The 20,729-nt window shown below is 37.7% G+C and overlaps 1 protein-coding gene across 2 annotated transcripts in view; it reads left to right on the top strand.

Moving 5' to 3' along the window:
* The first annotated feature begins 1,785 nt into the window (after positions 1-1,785).
* Positions 1,786-20,729, top strand: part of LOC139716903 (carboxy-terminal domain RNA polymerase II polypeptide A small phosphatase 1-like) — a 52,340-nt gene continuing 33,396 nt past the window's right edge. For both annotated transcript variants that reach the window (XM_071628427.1, XM_071628426.1), the window contains exon 1: positions 1,786-1,974. In XM_071628427.1, the coding sequence (XP_071484528.1) occupies positions 1,899-1,974 (76 nt within the window). In that variant the 5' untranslated portion in view covers positions 1,786-1,898. The remainder of the gene's footprint in view (positions 1,975-20,729) is intronic.

Here is a 20,729-nt window from a genome sequence, read left to right as displayed (position 1 = left end):
TCAAACCTTTTCGTTTTAGGATTAACTAACTTTTTATTTCGTAGTCAAATTAACCAACCTAACGAACTGAACAACCAGATATACTTGGCACAATATTTTCTGAATATTCCAACGAAGGGGACACTATGCAGAATTTCAGTTGAAAAAATTCAAAAATTATACGTCGTGATCATGAATGACCAAGTTTATTCATAGATCTTCAAATAGTTCAAGCAGTAAATGAGAAAGTCAAGAAACAATAACAACATTCAGAATTTAGCTTGTTTGGGGTTTCTTTGCAATATTGGCAAATTAACAACCTGTCGTCTCACTTTTTAAATTGAAAACTTTAAAACAATTTCACCAAAAGTGTACGCCAAATCATCGAATTTCATTTCTAAAGATGCAAAAGCTCCCTCATGTGGAGGGGAAGGGGAATATCCCCTTCCTCAATCTCCCCTGTTATTTGTAGGTCTCTGCGCAAGTATCTACTGGTAGATTTTCAAATGATTTTCATCACCACAAAGTAGAATTAAGTTTTTTTATGTTCTTTTTTTTTGCAACTTTCAAATAGGTCTTAGTAACCTATCGTCTTACATTTTGACAAACTTCAAAATGAAGGCCACCCATATTATAGGTAGGGACCCGTAGTACCTATACTGTACACCAGATCGTTGAATTTAACTTGACTTTCTGAAAATGCAAGGCCGCTCCTCATCGCCAGCATAAAAAGTCTCACAATGAATGTAAAACACACACACGCGCACGCACATACACACACACACGCACACCAAACAACAAAACAAAAACAAAAACAGTCCAAAATCCAATTGACCTTTTTTTGAGATCACTGTTCGACCAATTATAAAAATGACTTAATCTTGATTGTTCTGACTACATATGAATTAACTATTTTTGTTTTATTAGACACATGTTATGTGGTTATATCGTTTCATCTGGTAAAGGATCGACAAGGTATAATAGGGCCTACAATTGTCTCTAATTGTAATCATGCCACTTTACATATCAAAATCCAAATACAGTTTATATATAAGCTAGATTTAGTGTCATTGTCCTCATCCAGCGGTTTGCCCAGAATATCAATCCATTCTCCTAGCTATTCTTGCTGTAATTCATCCTTTCATATACCAGGGAGGTGAGACACCTCCCTGCATATACCAAGGATATCCCAAAATAGCAGCTGCTATTATACAGTGGGTGGATATCTGCTCAATCCGTATTGTGAGTAATTGTAGAATTGCAGACTGTTCAGCACTGTTCAATAAAGAGCACTGATCTGTAGACTGGGCTGACATGAACATTTTGCTTTCGTGTTCTCAAGTTATTTAATACAACGTACAGATAACACCGCGCCGATGTCTTGGAATCAGTTGGATCTAGAAAGTAAAAAGAACATAAAAAAAAACAACCAAAAAAACAAAACAAAACAAAACAAAACAAAAACAAAGTTAATCACGCACGAATATGTCGTCTAACAAAAAGCCAATCTTGGGCGTACGATGTGTGCCAGCTAGATCAGCTAATTTCATGACACATGCTCTTTAGTTTTCCCTATTCCGCCTGGTAGCTCTGCCTCTAGCACAACCTCGGCACAAGACTGACCATGTAAAATTCAGTATGCCCTGCAAGAATTTGTGTGTGTCCATCCTACACAATTCACGGGCCAGCCCTTTGGAATGCCGCCAATTTTCGCCGAGGGTTTATTTACATCCGGGCTTTTGCTGCCTGAACCCGCTCCATGTAAATTGATCTTATTATTTTCCCATAGAAAATGTTGACCCGAAACCTCCATTTTGAAACGAGCGTAGTAAACTGTGCCGTGACTGCCCATGCAAGGATTACTATTGCATCGAATTTGGACAAGATCTTCTGAGAACAAGTAAAGACAAGCACGCTAGATGGAAAGTACTTCCATTATCACTCAAGTAAACCGGGATGAGGAACAATTAAATACATTTCCTACATCAGAATCAGGTAACTTTTGGTGCTATTTTCGAACGATCGTCGTATGTTTTCTGCGGGACGTCCACTTGATTCGCACGCAGCGCTCTCCGCGCGAACGTACGTGCGTACGCCAGTGATTTAATACCCATTTTATCGTGAAGGGCTGAGCTCGAGTTTCTTCCAAAATGATTGTTTCCTGTAAATTTCAAGTTACTTTTTATTATCTAAGAGGGCTATCAGCAAATGATGTAACATGTTTAGTACTATGAAGACTGTACAATCAGTATTACCTGACTGTTTGAGCTGATATTTGAGGGAGAACTAGAGTAAACAGTGAACGGGCGGGCGGGATGATTTTGAAAATCCGGAAGCGCTGGAGCGAAATGTTGATGGCTTCACAACAGCTAGTGTAACGAATAGAAGAACGCTGAACCCCTTTGATTTCAATAATCACCATATATGATCACCTCAATTATTCGTCAAAATAGAGCTAAAAAAAGCCACCGAAAATATAAAAAAGAATAATGCACCAACATCGCATATTGTGTCAGAACTAGAGACTCCAACCAGGTAGTTGTTGAACGTCGCCCCTTTTTCTAGCTGAGAATGGTGGTGCAAAACAAAATTGTAACGTTAAACAATTCTGACACTGGTCTTTTTTGCTCCTGTGTGCTGTTCACTGCACTGCATATGGTGGCCTGTGGCTGTGCTGCTACATGTAGGCCTATATTGGGTGACCCGCACCTCGCCATATGTTTATGCATATTTGAATCACATTTTGTCACTAAAATTCCGTGAAATCCCATTTACATGCTGGAAAAATGCTGAAGATTCCAATGGATGGAACCACAAATTCACTGTTCGATACCGGAAATTTGCAGCTATCGTCCTCAAACGCGAACCATGCGAAAAAGTTGCGCGCTAAGGAAGGGGCCCGCAACTTGCCACCTGCGCTCCCATAGACAAAGCACGGAAAAGACGTGTGCGGGTGACCGTGATGCTCCCATAGACAAGCACGTAAAACTAAAAAAAAAGAAGCTTGTGGATGACCGTGAGACTTGATGATACTTGTAACACGTAGGACCTATTCCTCACTAAACTGTACATGTAGCTGTTATGTGCTAGCTGCTCATATCATTATGTGTGGTCTGGCTCTAGGCCCTACCTACCTACATGAACTAGATGTCTAGATCTGTAGTAGGCCTTTCCCCTTTCATACCATTACCAAACTCCTCTAGGCTCTGGGCCGGATGTCACCCGAGCGCACTCTAGATGGACGTCTGGGGTGTGATTTGTTAAGTAAACACGATGCGCGGGTAGAGCACCGTTTCATACCAGAGGCTCGTCTGGAGTGTGCTCGGGTAAGCTCGGCACACGTTACCACAGCAGCTATTTCTTTTGAGTTTTAAAATTGTTTCTTTCTTTCTTACAGCAGTTTAAAGTAGAGCGTTTAAGATTAAAAGATCAAATCACACTTCTTAATTATCTATCATTAACAGATTATTAATACAGCATATTGTCATCACTGATTTTATCGTCGTTACCTGCATTCACATTGCATGCATGCATACTGTACAGTGAATTGTGTTTAATACACACATTTTTTTTTCCAACGCACGTACAAATGTAAGTGGTAAGTGATACAAAGCGCGTGCTTAGGACCACGTTTTACGATTTCTGGTTTTGGTCTATAAGATGTACAGTGTTCGTGCGGAGACCTTCATACCGGAACGACATTCAGTGTTCATCCACTGTTTGTCCACCGTTCACCCACTGTTTGTGCTAGACAGTCTAGCACGCATCGCGTCCACTATTCGTCCGCTGTTCGTCCACTGTTTACCCAGGTGTCTTTTTCGGGCTACCTTTCATACCAACTGTGGTCTAGGGTGAGCAGTGGACGACCTCTGGACATCATCCACTGTTCAGCATAGCTGACTGGTATTCACCCATAAAGGTGCATGAAAAATGTTGTTAATTTTTGACCCATTTTCTAAACCAAATAATGCACAAGTTTAAGTTTGTAGCGTTTAATATTGGAGATCCAACTCACTCTTGAGTGGACTGCATCTCCACTAACGGACTCTCATCTGTGCATTATTTGTACAAATACAATATCATCTGAATGTAAACAAGTATAAAAATACAAAATGCTTACCGTTCAAATGGAATTGAAAGACCGAACATCCAGAGTTGAGACTTTACTAGCCTTCATTCTGACGAATTGTCCAACACCTGCTACAGTGTAAGTTTCATTCCTCTATACAAAGGCAAAGTGGTAAACTGGTACGTACTTCTTGGACTAGGTTAAAAGGTTATGTGTCCATTTAGCCTGATCGGATGCTGTGCTTTGCACCTTTTTGGTTCTTTAAAAGAATGCAATGATAATTCTAAACAAATCACAAAAGGTATGACCTTCAGAGTTCTGAATTGTAATTTGTATATTGACCCTCGACCCCCATCGGCATGCAGCCCCTACCCCCTCCCCCCCCCCAAAAAAAAAAAATATTCTGCAGCTCCAGTTGATACCATAAGTCTATAGGATAAAGAGTAACCCTACATATGTACTTGCACTCGTAATTTATTGTCAGTAAAATTCTGTCAGAACCGTAGAAAAGCCTATATGCACCTACTTCTGTATTAGTCCTGCCATATTAGTACTACGTACAGACCTACTATCCATAGTGCCCTTGGACTCTGCATTACATGCACTTTAGCATTAATATACTTATGTAGTTAGCAAACAAAAGATGTACATTTTTTTTTTTGTCTTTGTGTGTTGTGCCTGTGCTATGGTGTACAAGTTGTGTGAAAATTTTCATCCAGCTAAAAATTCTGCATATTAAAGACATACAATTGTCGTACACATAATAGTGTATGTTTTAAAACAGAAACAAGCTGTTTCTCTGTCACCTGCTGAGATGTTTAGGTTTTGTCTTTATTATGTCTTTCAATTTATGAATAGGCTTTGTCATATTTTCCCCCTGTTTGCAACCTCTTTGTTGTTGTTGAATATTCAGCCTTTGTTTGATCAGAAGATCATTCACCCATGTCATTGCTGTTTGTTATCCAAGGATGTACCAGTAAACAAGGAATACCAGGAATACTTGTTGTTGCTTTAAGTATCTCAAGCCTACAGGTAGAATATGAAATAGCACAGTGAACATACATTGTACCTTTGTACTCCCCTGTGAGTGTACACTGTATGTAAAGCGTCCAGATCATTTGCCAATGAAAAAAAAAAGGCAATAGGACAAGAATTTGTCTTTTATTTTCCTGTGTGTATTTCATAAAGGGACATTCCAGACCTTTTTTTTGTGTGGTAATTTCACATTATGGAGTACATACAGTCTGTACATGACGGATGTACACACAGTTAAATCAATAGTGCCATGTGTAGATTTGTGGAATTTATTGTGGTCCTAGAGCAGAAAAACCAATACTCTGGAAAACCCAAAATATTATAGGGGGCCTATTGAACAAAGCTGATGACATTTTAAAACCTGTGTTGTACATTGTAGGAGACTTTACCCAGTAGTGTACTTGTAGCAGTGTAATTCCATGACAATACCACTTGCTTCACAGCTTCACCTGTGTAGAATTTATGCATGCTTTCTTCTTAACATTGTTCTGCTTCCCAGAGTATGCATTGTACCTTTAGATCATGCATTCTTTCTGTGAAGTATTAACAAAGTTGTACATTTTGTATGTCATCATCCTCGTTTATTGTGTTTTGTAAAGAATTTCAGAAACATTCTTATTCCTTATCCCAATCACCATAAATTCTAGACTGGTGGTACTGTTTCAAATCCTTTATATCGTATGTGTACTCTGTACACTTTGTACATGTATGTGATTGTTACTCTCCAGGGCACTTGCTTGAAAATAGAAGACTTTTAAAAAGAAAGAAAAAAAAAACTGCAACAGCTGTTCATAAAATTTGGAGATCAAAGAGATTAAAGAGGTGCTAAAAAAAAATTACTAGTAGCTGCTGGTATCTGCTGCCTATAGTTACAATGTAGTCATACAATGTTTGGGCTTACATTGAATAATACAATTATTAAAATGTAGATCTAGTGTACATACGAGTTTGTTGGCATACTTACATGTACTCGAATTTTACACATTTTGCATCTGTGTGTATTTATCTTTCTTCATAGAATTGGTTAATGAAGACATAAAATTTTCAGCTTCAAAACAATACCAGTTGTGTGAAATACAGTGTAAATGCTGATGACAAAAAGACAGTGTTGTGACATCCACTGCACACTGACAGTACACGTACAAGTCATGTCCAACACCAGTAGGATGCATATTATTCTTCACTGTGTGACTGAGTCTCAAATGCAGCCTCTGAACAGGAAATAGTGTTAGCCTCAGTGGGCCAAGGCTTCGTGGCCTAATTTCTTGTCACGATTGAGATCATTTTGTGAGACAGCAGTTCGTTCCTGTTCCGCTACCTGTATTGCTATAATGCAGTCCCTTTGTCATGTTTGAAATAATGAGATTATAAATACACAAGAATACAGGTTACCACCTTTCATGTCACATTACCAAGGCCAATTTAGAGTACAAATGTAGGCCTATGCCTGTATGGTGATAGGCCTCATATGACTAGTAAAGTGCTCCTATTGTCTTGTCATACAAAGATGAGATGAAACATTCTGAAACTCTTAAGAGTCTTTTATAATTTTTTTTTCCCTTTGACCATGGTGTCATCTTTAGTCATGTTCAAGACCAGATTATGTTTCAATCAATTTGTTCATATATGATACAGATGTGTAGACTTGATAATAAAGAGATATTATTGTGCAAGGGGTTTCATTCTCTTTTAATGTTCATACACTGTAATTGACATAATACATGAATTATGTGTACAAACTTTATGGCATTGTGTGCAATTTGTAGATACATCTGCATGAACTTTGCCAGTTTTTCTTTGAAGAATGTGAATACATTTGTAGGTGTACATTATCTGTCACTTTTCAATTGGATACGTACATGGTAGTAATACATGTACATTGCACAGAAGACACTACATTGTACTGTACATGTATATTACAGGGCCTGGGTACATGAGGGGGATTAGATTCAGCTTTGCAGATGCATTGCAACCCTTTTTATTTTTAGTAGATTATACAGTGCTTTAAAATATCAAGTAGTGCTCTTTATTCAAAGTCAAAGAAGATTAGAGTGCCTGTACACACTATATCATTTTTACCATCAAGAGCAAGGGCTATAGATAAAAAGTGATGTCACTCTTTAAAGGTCCAGTTTACCTTTGGGAGCAGTGATTTTGAAAAATGTTAAAGATATCACATTTGATGCATATGTGTAGGTCTGTTGTATCACAAACCATCCTACTATGAAATTTTTGCAATAAAGCCTCAAATATATGTAGCAGATACAGGGCTGTATCATTATTTTTTCAATAAATCATAACTGTAGACGGTTTAGTCTGGGAGCATTCTTACAACTAGTATCATAACCATTGTTCACATTTTATGTATTTGACAAATATACAAATTCAAATTTTTACAGTGGCCGTTTGTATCCCTAACTCACATTTTAAAACTACATGTATTTTAAAGCACTAATGCTGGGTTTTTTGTTTCATCTGCAAATGGTAAATTATGCCTTTAATGTTTAGAGTGAATTCCATGGCAGTCTCGGCCTGTCCCCTTAGTTCCACTACAGGACCGAGCATTCCTGTGTAAGTTCCTGTAGTACTACAAACGTGTACAGATGGAACCTTTCCCCCTGCCCCTCTAGCCCCCCTGCCCCTCTAGCCCCCCTCCCCCTCCTCCCGTAGAGCTGGGGTGAAAAACGAACGCCAAGTGGACAGGAGTCTGGCTTGGGTACAAGGTTATGATGAGGTCATCCCACGAGTGAAAGCGTTGCCGAGATGTGGCTGGATGAATCATAGCAAGAATTTGCATCTTCCTGTCCGAAAAACAAGAGCAAAAAGACACAGGGAGAGAGAGAAAGAGAGGGAGAGGGGGAGAGAGATACATGAAGAGGGATAGAGAAAGGGAAAGAGAAAGGGAGAGAGGCAGAGAAATGAAAAAGGATGTGAATACATTCATACTGTGCATGGATCGTTGTCCAACCACATACAACAGGGCAGGACTTTCCCGAGTAATAGTGCCAGCCCATTCATACATTACATTTGTGATTTGTATGTATTTTGCAGAAACACAGCTGAAATTTAGGTGGCGTACACGTAAATCTGTATGTATAGCCTACAGCTTTAATAGAGGGTGTTTGCATACTGTACACGTACATGGTGTACATTGTACATGTTTGCCTAAGTTGCAATTGATGCTACAGAACTGTAGTTTGCAAGCATCGTTGGAAGTAACACATTGCCCAGAATTTTGAAAATTGTATTGTTTGCGCTTAAAAAAGAAGAAGATTCTTCAGGTTGATAACTTGTAAATTGCTAATTACTATGGTGCTTTGCTTGAAAAGCAGGAACATGTCACAAATAAACATACAATATCAAACTTGAGTGCCATTGAGAGAAATTTTCTCAAATTTCCCTTTGAACAGGACACAGCAAAGATGAAGCTGCAACATATTAGAGGTACATTGTACATTATACAGTGTAAAGGGTTCACTAGAGCTGTGCTGTGGAAAATCTGTGTGAATGGAATCTGTCAGTGTCATTAACACAACACCCAGTCATGCATATCAAACTTTAGTGACACAAAATTAGATCCTCTGCTATTTGGCAAACAAATGTGAACGCTGGACTTTGAAGCCGGGTCTCCTTTTATCTTTCTGTCACTATCATTAACAGTATTTGAATATATCTCACCCCACACAGGGCCGGGAAAAGAATCGCAAACTGTATGGGTAACTGTACGTACAACTACATGTGTATTTGTTGTACAATTGTAGGACAAGTATGTCTGGTTGTCTTGAAAGAGAGTAATGTGTGAAGTGACAAAAAGACATGAGTACAATCTAGAATTACAGACACCATGCTATACACCCCGTGCCAGATTTAGACTGGCAGTGTCTACACTACATTGTAGTCCGCAGTATGGAATTGTGTATCAGGGAGAACGTCATGTATATTTTTTATTAAAAATGCAATTTATACATCTGTAGGTACTTTTCACAACTGTGATTTTCGTTTTAGTAACAGGCACTGTTTTATTTTTTTTTATTGTATTTTTTTTTTGGGGGGGGTATGTGTGTTCCTTTAAGGCAGACACAGCATTATGCATAATCCTGTAATTTCCCCCTTTTTTCCTCATGTGCCTCAGGTAATGGCTAATGACCAAGTTGCTACCGTCATGAGGCATTTCTGTTCACGCAGAGTCCATATGGGGAGTGAAATTGTCTTGTGCACATCAGTAGACAGTGTACATGTACGTGTAGTGTACATCGTAGGTCCTAGTTTGAGATTTTATTTCATACACTGTATCTGCTTATCTATAGTACTGTAAACAGTACCTTTAAAGGAACTGTTTACCATTGGGAGCAGTGATTTAAAAAAATGTTTGAGTTGTGATGCATTGCATATACTGTATGTGTACAAAAATAATTCAATTGTATCACAAAACATCCTACACTGTACCAAATAAAAGAATTTGCAATAAAGCCTATGATATCACTATTTTTCTCAAAAGACCATAACTGTAGATAATTTATTCTAGAAACAATTTTATTATAACTATTGTCGACATTTTGTATCAATACTTAATATTGATTATACTGATTAGAATTTTTTTACAGTGGTTGTTTCTATTTCTAACTCACATTTGTAGAACTATTTTGAAGTACTAAAGCTACATATACATGTAGGTTTTTGTTTCATCTGCAAATGGTAAATCATGCCTTTAATAGTCACTCGCTTTCCTGTTAAGTAGCGACTGGTTCCGTAAGTCTGGGGTAGTGATAGTTTGATTTATGTGAATCCTGTGTAGTGTGTATTGGTATCATGCACTGATTATCATTCTGATATTAAAAATTGATAGCTTGAAAACAACTTTTTGTGCCTCAGCTGTTGTAATCACCAGATGACCCAGTGTTTATTTGCACTCTTTCATTGTGTTAGCGTGGTGTAGATGTCGTCTTTTGATTGAGTAATCAATTTGTTGGACAGATCAGATATATGCAGTTGACGCAATTTACCTGGAAGGACCTTGATGAAACAGCTGCTGTAACACCATGTAATTTATTGCAGTAGGCACTATTTGTTTGGCTTGCCCATATACAACGTTGTATGCACAATGGTCAATAGTCAGCACTGTAACTTGTACAAACTGTAGGTCAATATTATGATTTGTTTATTTGCTTTATAAATGTAAGTTTATACTGCATGAATATATTAAAGTCAATAAAAGGCTGTTCACTTTGAACTCAAGAACAGGTAATCTTGTAAGATACAGCACTTGTAGTTAAATTTTGAATACTGCTCATTACAATTGATTGGTTTTATGGGTCAATGTGTATCACATTGCATTGTACAGTACATTGTATGTGCCAGTTCTTAATAAAAATATTGAATACTCCTTTAGGATCAGATGTAGCTTGTACAGCAATATTCTGTATCATAAAAGCCCTTATACCCGTGGAGTCTTTAATATACTGAAAATGTTATAACACACAATGCCAGTATGTGATGAACAATACACACTACAAGTGTACCGGTGTCTCAAATTTTCCACAATGCATCAGTGTCAAATGGCACAAGGACTCTTCCATTAAAATACAATTGATGGTCCATTGTCGATTGTGCAAAGTAATACGTATATTGGTATTTCAAGGAAATACGCGACTTGTGCATGGAGTTGTTAGTGCTTGATGAGCATGAAGGCACAATACTGAATCAGGTCCTACAATGTATGTACATACAAAAGGACTAATTTGGCAACTACATTGTATCTAAGAGTTGTACCATGCCACATTCAAATGTACAGTTGACTCCCATTACAGACTGTCTATTGAGGTCTTGTGGACCAGCAGTTTTCTTTTATAACATCGGAATTTTGTTTTTGCTTGACAAATCTATTGTATAAAGAATGAAATAATTTTGGGCGTGGAATTTTTACTTTATTGTAAGGGAAACGTGTTTTCAGCCATTTTGATTATGAACTTTGAGAGAAGGGGAAAATACCAAACATTTAGAGATGGCTGTGTGAATACAAGATGGATACAGATATACTGTAGAATGTACATCATACACGGTAGATATGAATAAGGATAAATAGCATGCTGCATATACTGTAGATAAGGATAGATGTAGTATAAGATGAAGAGAGAGAAAGAGAAATAGGAAGAGGGAGTCCAAGAAAAATGTTTTTTTTTTTTTTGTGATTCAAATACAGCTGCACTCATTGTAAGTCTCTGTTGCCGTGGACTTACTGTATACCAAGTTTACAAGTTTACAAGTTTATTTTATTGATGATCCTTCAAGAAACCCCAAAGGGGTGTACAAGGATACAGCAAACAATAAACCAGTTTTAAATAATTTCATATCATTTCTTATCATTGTTATCAAAGAAGAGAAGTCCATAAAACTTTACCCAGAAAATTACGAGCACTTTTTCTCCTAAATTAGTTGTAAACAATGGTGCCAGCAGAAATTATTATATATTCTTCACCAGGCTTTATTGTGAAGAAGAGAAAAAGTTCCTTGAACCATAACAAACCTCGCCTATCCAGAGCACCATGTAAAATTACTACCACCTGTGTGTGCCACCAGGACCTAATGCTCCTTGATACCTGGACCACAGAAACCACATTCTGGGTATCAATACCATTTGGTAAAGAGACACGCCCCCCTGTAAAGGCAAAGGAGTGGTTGGTTTTTTATACAGTGGCAGCTCTGCATTCCTCACCACTTGATTGACATGGAGAGTGGCTGTGGGGCAGGCATACAGGACGTCTACATGCATACAGTGCATATTCACAAACCAACCACTCATCCATGTCCACTGGCATGTCTACATGCATGGTTGTATGCAAACATTTTAGCCACAAGTGTGCCGGGCTTTTCTTCTCTCCTTTTATTACCTCCGCCAAGGGAGGAGGTTATGTTTTCGTTACCATTGGTTTGTTTGTTTGTTCGTTCGTTCGTTTGTCTGTGTGCAAAATAAGCCAAAAAGTATTTAATGGATTGGGATGAAACTTGCTGGAAAGGTTGAGAATGACACAAGTCACAAACGATTAACTTTTGGTAATGATCCGAGAATTTTGGGGGAATTTATGAAGGATTTTTTATATTTTGGCAGGTAGGGTCAATGAACTTGGGAGTTCAGGCTGCGCGTATTTGAGGTTTGCCTGCGCGCATTAAAGTGCGTGCTCTAGTTTCTGCTGGGGCAAGGCGCGCCATGCAGCTGAGGGTTTATGATGTAACAAAGGCTTCTGTATTGGGAAATCGGGCGACTTTCAGCACCGATGCTGTGTGTACATTTGATATCTCTATGGAAGAACGAGATCAGTGGTGGAAATAAGCTGCATGCTTGGTGGATGTCTGCGCTCTCAGAGTGCTTTTCTAGTGTGATTTTTTTTTCTTTAAAACCAACCTCATTCTATCACATTGATCAAGTACAAAAGTGCAGCAAATCCAGCTCTAAAAAGGCTACTCCTCTGTGTGAATATTGTTGCAGATTATAGAGATACACCTGTATAAAGACACTCTCGTACAAAGGATGACAGTATTGAATAATGATGAAAACATGGCACTGGAAAAGGTCAAGATTTTGTTTTTGTTTGCATTTGTTTTGTTTTGTTGTGCCTTGTTCATTTGTTTGTTTGTTGTTGTTTTTTTGCTGTATTGCCAACATAATGCCATATGGAGAAAATTGCCTGCATTCACATGGTTATAGCTTTCATGATGTCTTCCTCATTTTAGTATTTTTTCATGATGTGCTGCCATACATGTACAGTATTAGGCTGCGTTCACATAGAAGTATACTATTCGGGTATTCGGGCTCATTTTTCGAGGGCACGCGAATAGCTTGAATCGAACGATAGGATTTCCTCACACCGGTTCACATAAGAGGGCACTATTCGAAAGTACGAATAGCTGCGAAAAGTATAGCAAAGTGGTAATCGAGCTTGTTCGATTTTCTTGCAGCGTATACCGTCTCTCATTTATGAAATAATGACACTTTTGGTCTGGATTTGCCCTTTAGCAAAAATAGGCATGTAGATTGACATTCTGATGTAGTTTAGAAATTGTTAATAAGATTTGTTTGGATGTAGGAGGAAGAAATCCTCACTGCATGAGATGGTGAGTTGACGGTGCGGGTGATGGTGTATTCGGTGCCCGAATACCGAATAGCGAATAGCGAATACCGAATACTTCTATGTGAACGCAGCCTTATGTTTCATTCCCCTGTTGTCCAAACAGATTTCTTTGTGCAAGTGTAGCTTGAAGGACCCTTTTGAAAATCTGTCCATCACCATCTCTTATTCGTAATAAGTATTCATTAGTGCTGGGTAGAGATGCCAAGGCCTGTAATGAAACCTGAAGAAATGTTTGACCTTGAAGACAGATTTTCTTTTTATTTTAGTCTCTCTAGTACACTTGTACTTGGGCATTTCAAAAGATATTTCTACCTTTGTCCTAGATGGGAATGCTAAGAAATGAGAGTCTCACAACTTAGGCAGGCAAGGGCTTCCTCCTTTTTTAAAAGTACCTGAGGATAAAAATGTATTTTTCCCCTTCAGCAAGGGTTGTAGCACCCTGCCTTCTTTGTGTACTATGTACATTTGTAGCCTACATGTACTGTATGTACACTTGTACAAATGTCAAATACAACTTGTATGTTCTTTAGAGGGCTACAGTACCAAATACAGCTGTAGTATTTTGTTACCACAATGTAATATGGTTCCCCTTCATTCAAAGTTTAAAGATTATAAGATTTATTATCGGAACTGAGTTCTATTCTTTTCTGAAATTATTGCATTCAGCATGTGTTTTAATATGCTTGCTGAATAACCAAAATATATACATACATTGTATTATCTACCTTTCGTTGGCCTACATGGTACACACTTGTATGTATAACTTGTAGATATTATGTACACATATGTACATTGTATGTAGTCCTACAAGTTGTATACTCTACAACGATATGCTGTTAGGTGTGCCGAGGTTTGCAGCCCTGCTGTCAAGAGGACTAGTGTGCACAAGTTGATATCTCTGATAAATCTTCTGTCCCTGCCGCAAGATTGAACAGTCTTGTAAGGTCTGAATGTGTCTCATTTGTCAGGAAGCGTATGCATTACAATCTGGTGCGTGCCTGGAATTGTCATTAAAAGAAATGCACAGTAGGTCAGCTCGCATACACGTAGAACATTCGCACTACTGGGCTAGTGATGACCAGCAGAATTCATTCCCTATTGAACCGCACTACATATTATGGAGTTAAGGACTTCTGAGTTACATGTAGTCTCAGTCACAGTCTTTAACATTTTTTTTTTTACATGTCACAATAAATGTAGGCCTATTGCTGACAATTATACTGATGTGCAAATGTGTCATGAATGATTTGTCAGCATTTCTTGCATTTTGTGTGAGTTCAAGTGTGCCATTTTTTACTTTCTTTTACTAGAAATTTGCTCGAAAAATGAGTATTACCCAGTGACTGCTTTTGAATGAACTAGAGCAGAAATTGGAAAGTGTAGACTGAGTGATTCCATTTTTGCACATTTATGGTGCTAATCCCACAACATTGTTTATACCATTTTGTACGTATACAATGTGTCCATTTCTAAAGAGCAAAAATTGATGGTTTCTGCAGGCATACAGTGCGAGAAATATGTTTTACTGTAAAGCGAGGAATTTTCGCGTGCATTTTAATTTCACGAATTTCGCGAGTGCCAAGATTCGCGAAATTTAAATGCACGCGAAAGTTCTTTTCTACACTGTATGCATTGAATGCCAGTGGCAGTTCGCGAAAATTTCATGCCGCAAAAAAGGCCGTCGGCTCCAATTTGCGAAAAATTCATGCCGCGAATATATCATGTTTTACAGTACCTTTAACGTTTCTGACAAGCACAGTGCACACTGTACAAGTCATTGTTGAGACTAAAAAAAAAATTAAAAGGATATTGCTACACTGTACATTGCACAAAGTGTATGTTCATTTCTTGGTCATACCCAAAAGGTTCAAAGTCCTGTCTGCAACAACTTTAATGTGGAACAGCTCTATTGTGAGTGTCTGTGTAACTGTCATGCAAACACAAAAACAGAGTTTTGACTACCATTCATAACACGAGTAAAAACTAAGTATTTAAAGCAACCCTATAAAATGTGCACACTAAAAGGATGCCATGAGAAACACAGAAGTCTGCAATTTCAGTTTACATTGCTGTATACAATGGGTTGTATTATGTATAGTGTCTTGCAAGGGATAGACATATATTTTGCCCTCCACAATTGTCAGAGAAATGAGAAAATGTTAAATACAAGGTTCTCTTTTAATGCCATAATCTTGTGAAGAATGTGCAGACATCAGTAATATCAAGGATGTATGATGGGGGAATGGCTACAGCAAGTTGTGTTTACATTTTGCCAGTCTGAACTGTTGATATAAACATTTGACATTTTTGTTGACTGTATTAAAGTCAACATTAAGATTGAAACTTATTCATAAATTTCCCATTTGTAATATAAAATCTCTGCCTTTTGATATTTACATTGTACTTCTGACATGTGCACAAATAAATGCAAACACATACATTGTGATTAGCAATGTCTACAGTATTTTTACCTGCTGTGCAACATACACAAAGTGCCCTTGAAAAGAACCAGTGTACGGTCTTCACTTCTAAAGTACACATACTCCAATGTCTGTGGAGAGCCTACATATTCTTGAGGCAAGACTGCAAATGTCCAGAGAATTATTAAAACATACAGGATACTAAGGTCAGCGGGTGCATAAAATCACGTCTGACAAAGGCTGCCGACACAGATTCATGCATGTGGGACTTGGTAATATGAGTCGCACCCTCTTTTGTGGGGTTGGAGAGTACTGGTGATGGGAGGCTTGTGATGATGAAGCTAGTGACATCTAATGGCATGTTTTAATGCTTCTAGCATTGAAAGTACTGAAACTGTATCACATACATGCATTCTAGGTCACAGGCATATAGATTATAATGAAGTTAATATAAAGAATGCAGGCTGCATTAAACTGCTTTGCTGTCTAGATGCCATTATAAAGATCTACCCCCCTCGCTGGGAAGATTGTGTACGCAAACTATTGCAATACATGACTCAACTTGTGCAGTTCTTTGTAAAGTCTCTCCAAAATCAACAAACAACAACATTTAAGAGGCATTTTATCATTACTTGGAACAGTGGTTTGTTTTAGAGATCAGTAGGCCTACAACTGTAGATGGAATTGTAGGCAATATATGCTATTGAACTGATTGAAAGATAAATGTTCACACATTTTCATGAAATTTACAAAGTTTGTGTTGAAATTCAAATCAGATTATAAGGTTCTTGTCAGAGTCATTATGAAGAAAAAAAATCATATAAAATTCTAGCATGAGACCAAAAGGAGGAATAGAAGTGAATATTAAAGATACATTGTACATGTTTAGCGGTACTGCATGCTTGACAAGACAGGCTACTGTAATGCAATTTATGATTATAGACAATACATTTTGATGGATGGATGATTGATAAAGCAAGAAATATTGCTGGGGAATGAGTATTAAGATGGCATGGATATTTCAAAAGGAATGCATACAAACGTGTAGACATCATGGGGGTACCAGACATGTACGTAGCATAAAATGTATATTATGGATGTGACCAGAATACAGAGGGACAAATAGAGCTGCATTGAATATAAATCTCAAGTGCATGCTGTTTCATCATCATCATCATCATTCAGATATTTATCATCTGATTCCATGTGCTATTAAAGATGAAAAGTTATTGGCTGGCATACATGTACATGTGCATTGTAATTAACTACATGATGGCCAGGGAGAGAGAGAGTGAGAGGGAGAGATATGGTTGTTGGCATGTAGTGACCTCTTTCTCCTGTGCACTGTTAAAGGGGATGGCTAGTAACTGATCAGTGGGAATCAGTGGGAATGCTGGAGGATGATTGTTCCAATCCTTGTGGGATTCATTTAAGAGTGCATTATATCTGTTGTTGTGTGAAAATTATTTGCTTCAGAATGGTCTCATATTCAAGTAATGTGCAGTTTAATGTTTCCAGGTTAGCGTGCCTGGTCAGTGACGGGGCATTAATCTGCACATTACTTGAATATGAGACCGTTATGAAGCAAATAATGTTCACACAACAGTAGATACAGTTGTATATAATGTACTCTTAAATGAATCCCACAAGGATTGGAACAATCATCTCTCAGCATTCCTACTGATTCCCACTGATCGGTCATTAGCCATCCCCTTTGTGGTACAGTATTGGTGGAGGTGAGGATTAGGCTTTTAACTTTTTACGAGATACCAAGAAACCACTTATGAAATAGTAAAGAGCATGCCATTGCTAATCTGTGACTGAATTTTGTTGTAAAGTGCTGTGAAACCAGTCATTGACTGTGTAAGAGTGCTATATAAATGATCCAATTGTATTGTATTGTATTGTATTGTATTGTATTGTATTAGAATTGTATTGTATTCTAAGAAGAATTCAAAGTTTGTTTGATGAAAATCAGTTCTGAAATGGCTGAGACATCCAAAAACAAAGTAAAACAAAGCAATTGTAATAAAAGATGGGTCCCACCTTTTATTAGGATCACTCTGTTTTGGATATCTCAGCCATTTCAAAATCAACTTTCATCAAATAAACGTTTAAATCCTCTTGGAATTACGTGTTCTTTCATATTTCATATTAAGAGGTTTCTCATTATCTCACAGAAAATGTTGGAAACCTGGAAGTCTCAACCAAAACTATACAATCCCTTTAAAGGTAGGCCTATTGTTTACCATTGGGAGCCGTGAGTTTAAGTATGTTTCGGTATTGATAACATTTGATGCATATGTGTAGGTCAGTTGTACCACAAAACATCCTACCATATAAAAATTTTGCAATAAAGCCTAGAAGATGAGGAGATATTGCTATTTTTCTCAATAAATTGTAACTGTTTACTCTAGAAACAATTTTATTATAACTATTGTTCACATTTTGTATATTCAGCAATACTTAACAATAACATTGAATATACTGATTAGCAATTTTACATTGGTTGTTTCTCTCCCTGACTCACATTTTAGAACTATTTTGAAGGACCAAAACTAGGTTTTTGTTTCACGTGCAATTGGTAAATAGTGCCTTTAAATACGTGTATGTGTCCCTGTGGAATCGGCAGATGTACCATACAAAAGCAGGGGAATCACTGCATAGTGTGTTTGTGTGTATTTAGTGTGTGTGTGTGTGTGTACATGTACACTCTGTGTGTCCTGCTGTCAGTGTTGCAAATGTCATAGCGTGGTATGTACACTGTAGTCTGTGTTTTGTAGAACAGGCCTGTCAACACGACTCCATGTCCTGTGTTTTGTCAGAGTGTGTGTGTTTTGTAATCAGATCTCCCCCTGACACTTCTCATATTCATACAGTACAAGCACTGGGTATCATACATTCATGTGCAGTTGTCTTACAAGTGTAAATACTATTTCTTTCTTTTTTCTCTCGCAATTTTGTTATGGCATGAAAAGATTTTTTTTCTTACTCTAAATCTATCCCAACATCAGCTTTTTTTGTTTTCACTGGGATATAGTGTGTGGCATTCTGTAATGATATCAATCTGTGTTGTAATTGGTTCATAGTACCCCAGCTGTGTTGATTACACTGTAATGAAACCTTGCCTTGGAGAACATTCAAAGCTGAAATTTGATGCTACTGGCAAAGTATTTGATAGTTTCCTCCACTTGAGGATTCAGTTCTTTTTTTAATCATGATCTTTTTTCTCTATTATTATTTTCAGAAATCCACCAGTTTGCCCAACACAGATTGAAAAAAAAAAATCAGGATGTATACCAAGTGCACGACCCTGAGAAGAATAGAGATTTTAAGATCTGGGAAACAGCATACATGTATGAAAAAAGAGGCATACATAATACTGTAGAGAAGACAACGAAAACAAAGATAGAAAGGCAGTGAAAGGCCGTGATTGGCAAACGGATGCACTGAAATTAATTTATAGCCAGTTGAAGTGCATCACAGCATTCCCTCAGCAGATTTTTGTCATAATCGGATAATAGGAGAACTTGACCCTGCCCACCATCTGGGTACATGTCCACGGAAGTGTCACACCAAGCCAAGAAACGTCATCTCCCTCTCGCTCTCTCTCTCCCTTGCTTTCTTTTGCTGTCTCTCTGAATGAGATACGATGACATGCCACGCATTGTCATCGTGTTGGTGGCTTGCTGTTATCATAGTCCTTACGTATGTACATCGTCGTATGGCGGGTTCATCGATAGCTCCACTGCAGGCCCAAATGTTCTGCAATTGTGGTTCAGTGTCGGTGCATGCCTTTGGCACCGCTGAGGTTTTAAAGGGAACAGTGTGTGAAGAAGTGCATGGTCAGTTTGAAATGTATTAGGGTACAGTTTGTGTATTAGATGAACTTATACCATCAGTTATGGTGACATTTGAATAGTATTAATCCTTTTCGTGTCCAGGCACTTTCATAGCTTTGAAACCTGCAAGCTTTTTCTTTGTATTCACTCAGTAATCCCTGAACTTGACTGAGTTGTGAAATTAGCATGCCTATTCAAGTGTAGCAGCGTGCTGCAATCCAACAGGAAGGTCATTGTGACATACACTGTGTAATATTGTAATAGGGATTAGGGGGATTAGATAATCTCTATTCATTGGCAAGTACATATTGTAGTTTCCAGATGTCTGTGCTAATAGGCAAACAATGTACTGTACAGTGAGGTTTGTTTAGTATTCAAATTTCTGTCCGGTGCATACAGACTGTACATACAATTGTATATGTGATGGATGGAAGCTGACTACAGTGGCTGGCTGTATAATTGGGCCTTACAGAAGGACACTTCACACTTCTTCTTTAAATGCAGTGTATCATGAATGCCATGGCACAAATGTTTCTTTCAACTTCTCCAATTTTGCTACAGTTTTCCACGACCGCCAGCCATTGTAAGGTAGCCAAATGCAGGCGGGGACTAGTGATGACTTTAACCCCTGTTCTTCATCTGATATTCTTCCAGATCTTTTGCAAATTTTTCAAATCAATTAACAATTTTGTCTATAGTAATGTAGAGCAGGTTACTTCAGGCATTAGTTATGATATGATGGAGGGAATTAAGAGCAAAAGAAGTATTTAATATTCTATCAAGAAGAGTCAAACCAGTGGTAATCCAGCCTTGGATGTTGTATGTTGAATGATACCTTATTAAATCAGGTCCTTTTTACCTTTTGGAGCAGTGATGTAAAAAAAAAAATGTTCAAGATATCACATTTAATGCATATTTGTAGGTCTGTTACAATGTATATCACAAAACATCCTACATTGTACCATGTATAATTTTTGCAATAAAGTGTAAAATATCTGAAATATAAGGAGAAGTATTTTTCTTGATAGCAGTAAATCATAATTGTAGACGGTTTAGTCTGGAAATTTTTTTATTATAACCATTGTTCAATTTTGTGTATTTAACAATACTTAAAGGACAAGTTCACCTTCATAGACATGTGGGTTGAGTGAATGCAGCAATATTAGTAGAACACATCAGTGAGAGTTTGAGCAAAATCGAACAATCCGTTAAAAAGTTATGAATTTTTGAAGTTTCTGCTCAGTCACGGCTGGATGAA

Source organism: Diadema antillarum, unplaced genomic scaffold, assembly GCF_040938485.1.
Source record: "Diadema antillarum isolate AM-2024a unplaced genomic scaffold, OU_Dant_1.0 scf00000071, whole genome shotgun sequence".
Lineage (NCBI taxonomy): Eukaryota > Metazoa > Echinodermata > Echinoidea > Diadematoida > Diadematidae > Diadema > Diadema antillarum.
This window is presented reverse-complemented; position numbering and strand designations above follow the sequence as displayed.